The sequence below is a fragment of the Alligator sinensis genome, unplaced genomic scaffold (assembly GCF_000455745.1).
Source record: "Alligator sinensis unplaced genomic scaffold, ASM45574v1 scaffold163_2, whole genome shotgun sequence".
Classification (NCBI taxonomy): Eukaryota; Metazoa; Chordata; order Crocodylia; family Alligatoridae; genus Alligator; species Alligator sinensis.
This window is the reverse complement of record NW_005842499.1, coordinates 650,669-662,014: the sequence shown is the minus strand read 5'-3', so window position 1 is coordinate 662,014 and position 11,346 is coordinate 650,669. Positions and strand designations below refer to the sequence as shown.

Genomic DNA, 11,346 nt, shown 5'->3' with positions numbered 1-11,346 from the left:
GGGAGGTTGAGAGAGCTGAATCTCTTCAGCCTTCACAAGAGACGGCTGAGGGGAGATCTTGTGGCCGCCTATAAATTTATTAGGAGAGGTCAACAGGGAATAGGGGAAGCGCTGTTTACTAGGGCACCCCAGGGAGTGACTAGGAATAACGGGTGTAAACTAGTTGAGAGTGGATTTAGGTTAGATATTAGGAAGACATTTTTCACAGTAAGGGTGGCCAGGATCTGAAATGGGCTTCCAAGAGAGGTGGTGCTATCACCTAGCTTGGAGGTCTTCAAGAGGAGGCTAGATAGTCACCTGGCTGGGGTCATCTGACCTCAGTCCTCTTTCCTGCCAGGGGCAGGGAGTTGGACACGATGATCCATTGTGGTCCCTTCTGACTCTACAATCTATGAATCTATGGCGCAGTAACAGCCATTACTGCACTGTCCCAGCAGTGCACAGTTACTTTGAGCAGCTACGTTGCCATAGCAATGTGCTATAGTGAAGTAGCTTGTAACTACAGTAACGTGGTGGCAGCAGCACAGTTTGTGCCTGCCATAGTGATGAGCTATGTTGCCGTGGTGCATCATTACAGTGACATAACATCACATGTAGATGAACCCACTAAGTGGCAGAAATCTATGTCCACCGTTTTTGGTAAGAAAAAAAAAAGCCTTTGTATTCTTTTGCTAAGACTGATCCTAAAAGAAACCTACTGTTTGCAGTGTGATACTAATTGGTTGTCTCTGCAGAAATGCCATAGAGGAGCCTGTAGAGGTAGCCCCGTGCTGTGAAATGAATGAGATTTAAAAAGCAAAGTCTGAAAGCTGCAGGAAAACAGGTAATGTCTTGCTGTAATAAGAATATTACAAATTTTTAAGAAGATATACACTCCTTTTCTGGAGGAGCAGAACACATCCTAGCAGCCATCACAAATCCAGCAAAGCTGCAAGCTATTCAGAGGATAAGATGCACTTGTTGGGAAAAGTTATAAAACAGCATGATTGTTTGTCGTAATTAAATTGTTCAAACCGTCTTAAAAACAAGGACTTGGAAAAAACTACAGGGAAACACAGGCAAAACTCTTTCAAGGAAGGTGTAGCAGAAAAGGGCTGGCATTAATGAACTATTGGTAGTAAAATATCTGTTGTGCAAATCAAATTCTTGTAGAACTGATCCATCACATGCCAGAAGCAAAATAGTGTTGGGCTTTCTCACTATTTGGATGTGAGACCTCTGTGGGAACAGCTAACTGGTGCAAGAAGTGACATTAGTGGCTCCATAGGAAGTAGTTTTTCTTGAGTCAGCACTCCACCAATGCCACGTAGTGCCAGGAATCCTGCGTTACTGCCTCTGGTGTCTTTCCTATGGAGGAGTAGAAAGGAGTTCTTGAGGAACTGTAATAGGGAACAGTCTAAAGAAAATGTATGCTCAGGAACCAGCATATAAATTAGGAGCAAGTTTTCTCAGGAAAGGGTATTTATATAGAAGACACATTTAAAAAAAAACCAAACAAACCTCTCTCCTGCATAAATTGTTTATGCTCTTCTCCCTGCCCCTTGTTCAAAGCAAATGCTGAATTTACCCCTCTCAACTCAGTGGTCCCGCCATCCAAAATCCACTAAAGGATTACTATTCCAGGAAAGGCAATGGGGTCAGCATTCTTCATCATTCTAAACTGCTCACGTGGCGCAGTCTTGTTCCTTCAGCCGTTACTTTGTGAATTTACGCTCAACCCTTGAGAATTTAAGTTGAGAAGATTCTAAGCAGAGAGAGAGAGGCATGTTTAACCTCCCCACTGAGGGAGCTGTTCACCTGAAGAGACCATTGCAGTCTAGTTTAGATACTCCCACCTCTATCCACTCTGAAATGCAGTCAGGTGGCTGTTCAGCTGTAGTCACAAAAATTGGTGGTATTCTTGCTCTACCCTAGCCACAATGGAAGCTGCCCCTTATCTCCAGAGAAATAGCTATGCGGGCTGTTCAAGAAGCAGAAAGTTATTCTTCTTTCTAGCAAGAAAACTCATCTTACGCTTGCTAAAGTTGGGGATGTGGAACTTGGACAGGAGAGAGAATAGCAGACAGTTGCAGGCACAGAAAGAGATGAAGGCAAATTGCAGCCTTTTCCCCTCCTGTCCGATTGCTTTTAATTGACTCCCGCTAGATGTCAATTCAGCCCTGCAGACTCTAACTCTAACTAAAAACATTAACATTAACTCAGGTGTGAAAATAACTTTCAGTGTAGCATTACATGTATTGTCAAGATGCTCAAGAAGGTTGGTTTTGTTTTATGAACCTGAAAGAGATGTACATTTAATTTGAATGACCACAGGACTAAAGAAACAACATCTTTCAGTATTTTTACTAGTGTGCTGTGTTTTCAATGCATGATGTATGATTAGGGACTTATGTAAATTGTGTTTTCAAGATTTTTGCAGAAATGGCGGTTTCTGTGATCCCACAATTTTGCACAGAATCACCTAAAAAGATAAAAGCGTGCCAGAATACAAAGAAAACATGGCAATCCCTGCAGCCATAGGGAATGTGGTTTGAGAAAGAGCTACTGAAAGGCTGAGCTTGTGATGTAGATTCAATGAGAGCACCAGTCAGGAAAGCGAAAGGGTTTTGGCACCATCTTTTAAGAAGCCAGAATCCGCAGTCTGAAGATGAGTGAAAAGAAATCCAAAAAAGTTAAATACATTCCAGCTCAGGATCTTATAAGGCAGTTCCCTATAGGAACCTTGCATGCAGATGGTGGTAAATTGTTCTGTTCATCGTGCAAAATGACTCCGGATGTGTCGAGGAAAAATAGCACTGATTGGCATTTAGAGTCCAAATATCATATAAAGCAAAAGGAAAGGCTGCAGAGGCTGAAGGTCAGAGCAAGAAATAAGCGATTATGTCCTCATTCTTTAAAAGAACCATGGAAAGCAGTTTGACAAGAAGAGAGGCTGCATTCATGATTGCCAACATTCATCTAGAGAAAATTGATAACCCTAAATTACGGGACTGCTTGAACAAACACGTGCCAAATACTGATGGTTTCCCATGTGTGAACAATATTCACCAAGATTATCTACCAGGAGTAATTGCTTCACATGTTCAGTCTATGAAATCTGCATTAGCAGAATATGAATCAGATTTGAATTGTAGTAGACCAGGGGTGAGCAAAATGTGGCCTGCTAAGCCATTCTACCTGGTCCGCGGGGCCCCTAAAAAATTTAGATAATTAATATTCATCTGCCCCTGGCTGCCTGTCATGCAGCCCTTGATGGCTTGCCAAAACTCAGCAAGCAGCCTTCCACCCGAAATATTTGCCCACCCCTGTAGTAGACAAAGCAACAGATGTCCAAAATAACTATGTTCTGCACATTTTATTTGTACCTGGGAGCTGGACAGACCATAACCTGCCTGTTTTTCAAACAGAGCCAGTTCACTTCACATCTGTCTTCTTTTATTTACCATGGCACAAGCTGTAGTGAAGGCTGTTGTAAACTACGGCTTAGAATTTAACAAGATCTCAGCATTTCTGTCTGACAATGTAATGTATATGTGCAAAGTTTTCTCTAATGTGCTCCATGGAATGATGCCCAACACAATCCATGTCACCTGCAATGTATATATCCCTGTTTTAGTAAGTGACATCTGCTGCACACATTTTCCTGATGTAAATAGCCTGGTTTTCTCTTTTAAAAAAACATTCAAACATTGTCCAGGCCATAAGCTTCAATATAGGGAGTCCCTTGCCAATCCAAGTGGGGATCTACATGTGACACAACTGTGTCACTTCCACCAGAGTCAGTGGTTACAAGGTGGAATTCATGGTTTAACACAGTTCATTACCATACAAAGAATATGAAGTCCTACCAGCAATTTGTGTTCAATGAGCTTGAAATCACACCTGGCACACAGTGCATGTTTAAAATATGTCATCTCTTTAAGACAGGGCAACATTGAAGATAAAGTTAAGATTGTGGCTGAAAATGTGATCCAGTTCATGGAGCTTCTAATGTGGTTTAAAAGTCAGCAGGCTTTGATGCACCAAGCACACAATAAGCTGACAGATTTGATAAGTTAGGTCGAAGACATAGATAGCACTGCAACAACTTTCAAACTGGCAACATGAACACAAGAACTGTTCCAAGCAATAGCCATGAAGTTGTAGTTCAGTACTACAAGTACAATCAGTCACTACTACCGTGGTTTAAATAACCAGCAACCTCTTATTTTAGTGTTGTTCATATTTTTTACCCTAATCGGGTGCCTTTTCTGAGTTTTGACCCTTATCTATTGAAAACAAATCCCTGGATGGTAGAAATAACGTGACAAGGAGCATGCTGCTTACATGAACTTTGTCAGAGTGTGCTGGATGCCTTTGATTGTGACTGTGTTTTGGGGTTCTGTTTCACATTTTTACAACTTGGCAAAATGTTGCCTTACCATTCCAACCAGTTCAGCAGACACAGAACATATGATCTCAGTATATAGACAAGTGTTCACACCAGAGACAAAGGATGGGAGCTACAACTGCTGGTAGATGCTGTATGCTAGCATTTAACAACCAGCATGGATTGTTTCTATCAAGGTTAGCATTATTTAGTATTACTAAACGTTTTGTAGAATGCTAATAATAAATTATAGTGGTATTAGTTACAGTTCATAATGTATATAAATTTACATGCATAGTGTATTTCAATTTAATACTGAGATATACAATAATATGGTAATTTATTGATATTTTCCACAGACTTTGCTATTTTTTAATTATGCCATGGTTTTTTACTCTTGGCCAATCAACAGTAAGGGGTGTGGCCACTGGGGCCAATCAACCAGTCAGCAGTGGGGGGGAGGGGGAGTGGGACTCATTGGCCATGCGTAGGGGGGTGCATGCGGGTGCATGTGTACCCCCTGAGATTGGCAGTGCATCCCCTGAAAGAAGTGCTGCCAACGCTGCCGGCAGTGCCTGTGGGTGGTCACCACTCGCCACCACCCCCCTCCCCTGCCACCAACAAAGCTGGTGGCATCTGTGGGCAGTCGCCATGCCCCCCGCTCCAGGGCCACACATCATTCATGACAGGACTTGCCGTGAAAAGACCACAAAATCAGCTCTGCACACCACAAGTGGCCCACAAAAATCCCTTTGTCTCGCCATACTTTAGGTAAGTCCATATGTATGATATAGCAAAGTAATGCACAGTCAACAGAATTATATTTGTTTTCATTTCAATCTTAAATTGAATAATAGAGCCCTAGGCCCCTAGCATATTAGCAAAGATTTTTTTTTTTTTACCTGGGTAAAAATCAGTTTTACATTATATATGATGATGATGCACCACACCACTTTCAAAATTCTAGATCTATCCTTGGGAGGACATTATGAGGTCTGTCTCTTATGTCCGTTGTTGCTCCTGAGAAGTTAGAAATATTAGCAATGAAAGGAAATGTGTAGCAGCATTGCTGTTAGAGATGCCTTACCCACATGAAAATGTTTTAAAATGGAAATATTTCCAGAGTATCTTAATCTGGGTTTCCGAGATGCTGAGTTCAGAGAACTCCTATTGAAATCAATGGAGTGTTCAAGCCAAAGTAGCTCTAGATGCCAAAAAAGCACCTTATTAATAACTTGCCAACTGAAATCCACAGATGAGACATAAACCCTTTCTCAGAGAAGTTCTTGACACCTTGACCCAGAGCTTCAGAGGTATGTAGGAGCCTAAGTATCATTGGAAAAATATACTCCCACAGGGCTTTCCTGCTCTGACCAGCCCCTACCATAGCTATGCAAACACCCCCACCCATAATACTCTGCACTTCAATAGTGTCTTTCATCAGATCTCAAAGCACTTGACATACATCAGCTAATGAAGTTTCATGCTTCCCAAATTAGGTAAGGGAGCTCCCTTCCTATACATCCCTCCCTCATAGCTATGCAAATATCTCCTGGTCACAGGTGGTTCTCTACAATAAGTACGTTAATTAAATTTATAAGTGATGCTAAATTGGGAGAATTCACAAACAAGGAGGCGCACAGAGAAAGTCCAAAGGGGCCAAGGAAAATCTTGTCCAGTCCATGAAGGGGTTAGAGGACACAGTGCCTGTAATAACAAAGGACTGGATTTAGTAACCCAAGAGATCCCTTGAATTCCTGTTACACGCATAGGAAGGAAATACCTCAGTAAGATTTGATCTGGCTAATTTTGTACTCATGTGGGACAAGGTGAAAAAGGCCTACGATGCCATCATGCCAAATGCAGGGGTAGTCAACCTGCAGTATGAGTGCCACAAGTGGCATGGGCAACTTCTCTGTGGCATGTGGCAGATCAGGGAGGGGATATGCAGCACAGAGGGTGCGTCTACATGTGCATTAATGTGCTTTTCCTAATGCACATTAAATTTAGTACCTCCCAGGTAAGGTACTAAATAAATGAGCATTATGCTACCCTAATGCAAGTGATGCTTAATGCCCAGTAGCTTATTTTACTGTGCATTAATGTAATTGCATGGTTTTGTTACATAATGAGCAGTAAAATAGGCTACTACGCATTAAAGTAATATTTCTCAACCTGTGGGTTGTGGCCCAAAAGTTGGTCACAAGAATATATGAAAGGGTCGTGAACAAACTTTAAAAATGGATTCTCCTTAAAGGAGAAAACTGTAGGAAACTAGCTTTTCCCTTGCAGGCTGGCAGAGTTCTAGCCTGTGACAGGCTGCTTAGGGCTCCCTATGTCCCTCCACTCCCACCCCACACAGTTGGGGGTGGCGTGCAGTGGGCCAGGAGTGAGGGGCACTGGGTCGAGACTGGCCATTGATGTTTACAAATGGGTCCTCGTCCAAAAAAGGTTGAGAACCACTGCATTAAAGCACACATGTAAACGTGCCCAGTAGCAGATGAGCAGGGAGCAGAAAGCAAAGCAGCAGATCAGGTAGGGGGCACAGGACAAGAAACAGAAAGCAGAGCAGCAGATTGTACAGGGGAAAAGGATTTGATTGGCACTTGGGGACGATGCAGGGGTAATTTGTGGCATAGCTGCCAAAAAGGTTGGCCTTCATTGCCAAACATGGATTCCACCTAATACAGCATATGCTTTCAGATGAAGTCCCATCAGCATGCACGCTGATGATTCTCAGATTCTTTTCAGAGAAGCAAGATTTGCTTAGGTATGCACAACCGAGTCCTGCTTTTGTGCCTCTAATCTGTCCTAGGATACAGAACAGAGGCTGAACCCTTCTGTGTTTGTTCAGGGAAGGGCCTGGAGCTCACTGGGTTCTAAAAGATTTCTTAGTGCTGCTCCACAGAGGAACAGGGTACTGTGCTCCCCACCTCCAGCCTTCAGACTTAACTATTGTGGCCATTCCACTGACTCCCATGAAGATGTCAAACAGCTGGGTGCATTACCTCAGCTTCAGGTCATGCTGGCTCCATCTTCTACCTGGCTGGTAATATGTACAGCAGGGGAAGGAAGGGCTTGGAATTGGGAGGAGGGAAGGAAGAGAAAGAGCTTATCTTCATAGCCACATAACCCTGGGCATGAATTTGTTCATATTGCATAAGATTCCTTCACCTAAGCAAACAAACTTTATAGCCCTGAGCTTCTTACTGTCCCACATCAGTGCAAGTCTGTTGACATCAATGGAGTTGCTCTAATACATTAATGTCACTAAGCAGTCAAGCCTTGTATCCACCAGACCTGGAAATGCTCAACCTGTTATATCCTGAGATGCTTGCTGGGTTGATCCATATCAGCCCCTCCCACCCTAGGCATTTTGCAATAAACTCCATTGATTCCTCTTGTAATGTTCTCCCTGCCACACACACTCCTAGTTTTTTTCTCTCTGAAACTCTTTCCACCTAGCTTGCTTGTGAAATTTGATCTCCCAGGTCCCAAAATAGCCCCAGGCCAGCCTGAAACTCAGCCTAAATCTGAAGGTGTTATTTCAAAAGCATAGGAAAGACCTAATTTCTGTCTGAATGAAAATGATTCTAGACAGGGTTGGAACCGAGTCAAGTCAACACCTGGGTTCACCTCAAAATCCCCTCCCCAAATCACTTTGATCAGCCAGATCTTCCAAGCATCAGCCACATAGTGACACTCTTACTCATTTGTACTACCTTATGTCTGGTTGCATTTTCTCTCCTATTCTTTTTTTCCTAACACAGAACCCTGCCTCCTGTGCTTTCATCTCTCTGGAGTTCTCAGTTTCCTAGACACCTTCCTTTCTGTTACTGCCCCTGCTTTTTTCACTCCCTACCTATACTCTGTTTTCACTGATGATCTCACCCACCCACTGGCAGGATGACCCAGTGGGTGAGGTAGGATGATAAAGAGGACAGGTCACGGTTGCCTATGTTCCCCCTCTAGAGAACAACAGAGGAACTGCCCATCTAACCAGAGCAGATGGGTAAAAAGGTAGGCAAATGAACCATCACACTGTACCCCCCAAGGAAGCAGAAGCAAGTGTGGGAGGTAGGAGCCCAGCCCAGTAGTATTGACGTTTCAAGATAACTGGCTCATCCAAGAACTGAGAAGATGAGAGCTCTAGGAGATTGTGGATCTGGGCTGAACTGGGCTCAGCAAAGTTGTGGGGATCTGGAGGTATGTATGGGAGTTATAGTTGGTGCAGCTGTTGAGGCCAGAGCAGACTGGGGCTTTAAGACTGAGTGGATTGGATGCATCTTGTGGTCAAATTGGTGAGTGTACCAGGCACAGCCCAGGGGTTGAAGCAAAGGTGGCTAAGAGTAGACTGTTCTCAGTGGTGGCAGGTGACAGAACAAGGAGCAATGGTCTCAAGACGCAGCAAGGGAAAGTTTAGGTTGGATATTGGGAAAAACTCTCATGAGGAGAATGGTGAAGCACTGGAACAGGCTACTCAGAGAGATAGTGGAAGCTACATCCATGAGGATTTTTAAGGCCTGGCTTGACAAATCCCTGGCTGGAATGATCTAGTTGGGGATGGTCCAGCTTTGGGTAGGGCTTTGGACTAGATGGCCTCCTGAGGTCCTTTCCTTTTCTATAATTCGATGATTCTAAGACAATGACAGAACCAGTGTGTTAAATGAGTTGTGTAAAAGAGGGAGCCGAGAGTTCAAGTCAGGAAAGCTTGGAACAACTATGACTTGATGGTTAATAATAAGGCATTAAAAGTAAAAAAAAAAAAAAAGCTGCGCTAGCAGTAACCAGAGGGAGCAGGATTGCAGCAGAGTGAGGGCAAACAGGAGCAGGGCAGGCAATATACCTGGTAGCTGGAAGCCTGTAATGTTCCTATACATATAGCAGGAAAGGATGGAGGGAATTTGAGCTAGGAGAAAGGATAGTATAGGGTCTCAAGGAAGCAATTGCCTGGGGAAGGATAATCCACAAAAGAACTGAGGGACCAGGGCAGCACAAATTAAGGGCTGGCTTGAAGGGAACCAGGGAAACCAGTGCTTCTGTCGAAGGAAGAAGATGTGGGCCAGGTGAATGGGCACCTAGGAGACACTGACATCCAACATGCCTTCACACAGCCCAAAGCAAGTAGGCAGCTGGCCACATCATTGACAACTCAGAAAAATCCAGGATACCCAATTTATTACATCACCTGCTAAAGACAAGTTCCTGGCAAGCCCTCAGAAATCCAGGCAGAATGACCTTAAAGTCAGCACCTTGTTCTTCCAATACTTACCCCAGGGTCAAAAAGCATTCGGATTCCATTTTCCAGAAGGGCAGCTGAAGCCTAGAGAGTTTGAATGAATCGCAGAGAAGCACCTTGGCTGGAAGGGACCTGCAGGCCAGATCTCGCCCCCAGCACAATGTCATCCAGCCCACAGGGCTCCCCATGGGTCTGGAAATGTGGTGGTGAGGAACTAGTGGCACAGATCCCCTGCCGCCAAATTTCCAGACTCACGGCGAGTCCTGGACCCTGTGCACTAGGCTGACCACCCGATCCCAGAGTGCAGGGCCAGACAGGGGCACTGTTGGGCCTCTGGGCACAAACCTGGCACACAGGGGCAGTGCTAGGCCCCTGGAACCCAATCCTAGCAGCAAGGGGCAATGACTTGAGGGGAAACAAGTCACCCCCCTGGAGTCCAATCTTGGCACATGCGGGGTGGGGGTGGGGGTGGGGGGGAGTGAGGTGGCATCAACCCCACAGGGCAGAATGGAGTGGCAATCCCAGCAGGAAGGGTTTGGTGCCCAGGCCCCTAGAGCCCTATACCAATATGTAGGAATGGGAGTGGGTGGTTTGAGGCTCCCAGGGCCCAGTCTGGGTGGGAGGGATGGCAGCAGGCCCCTGGGGCTGAATCACAGGGCGTGAGATAGGGAAGGGGCAGTGCTAGGCTCTAGGGCTGGATCCTGGCAGGCAGGGCTCCACACGGCCCTAGGCCACTCATCTGGCCTGTGGGACCAAAAGGTTGAGCACCACTGATCTAACCGCTGAGCAAAACTACAGTCAGCCTTAACACAAGATATAGCACCCTAACCTGCCACAGGTAAAGCAGAGGGGCCGCAGCACCCAACAACATGGCTGTCCTACTGCTGAATTAAAAGTTGTTAATACGTGCTGAAGAGATCCTAGGCAGAGGGCCATAGCCCCTGCTAGAGGAAGGCAAAAACCCCTGCAGTCTGTACCAGTCTGACCACAGGGTAAAATTTCTTCCTGACCCCAAATATAGGGATAAGTCTGCCCCAGAGTGGAAGGGCAAGACCCTCTAGCCAGGCGCCTCCAGGTTGAAGGCCCAGCAGGAGCATTGGCAGTCGAAGTCCCCAGCCTCAGCTGCAGCCAGCAGCCATGGCTCTGAGGAAGGCTTTAAAACAACTCTCTGCACGGGGTGGGGGGTGGAATTCCCTCCCAGCAAAGCCCACGAGCCTGGGAAAGCCCCACAGGCACCCCTAGGCCCAGATCATCCCCAACCAGTGGCTGTCCAACCTCATCTTGAACCCCTCCAGTGATGGGGAGTACACCACATCCCCAGGCCGGCTCTTACAATGAAGAAGTCTTTCTGGCTGTCCAAGCTGATGGCTTGGGAACCACGCACCCAGGTCAAAGTGCGAGTCTGCTGCAGAGACGGGAACTCGGGGTGCCCCAGCCAGGGCAGGGGCCTGGGGGCCGCTCTCCTCCCCGCAGGCCCCGCACGGCCAGGGAGCAGGCAGCAGGGGCCGTTTGATGTTTGCAGGAGAGGGGAGGCGGCACTCCCCCAATTGAGGGGCTGTATCTGCCTTTAACAGTCTTTAATTCTCGGCAATAGGAGCCGGGGCGTGGGTCGCATGCACCATTCACCCAGCCGAGGAGGTGTTTGTTTGGGAAGAGCGAGGCAGCGGGATGGCAGCCCCGGGCGGCCGAGGAGACGCGCGCTTGGCCCCGGGGCCCCGGGCCGACTAGGAGGGGCTGC

The 11,346-nt window shown here is 46.0% G+C and overlaps 1 protein-coding gene across 1 annotated transcript in view; it reads left to right on the top strand.

Annotated features, from left to right (window-relative positions):
• The first annotated feature begins 2,880 nt into the window (after positions 1–2,880).
• Positions 2,881–11,346, top strand: part of LOC102378152 (bone morphogenetic protein 2-like) — a 17,355-nt gene continuing 8,889 nt past the window's right edge. Inside the window, exon 1 of the mRNA XM_006031348.1 lies at positions 2,881–3,144. Within this exon, the coding sequence (XP_006031410.1) occupies positions 2,881–3,144 (264 nt within the window). The remainder of the gene's footprint in view (positions 3,145–11,346) is intronic.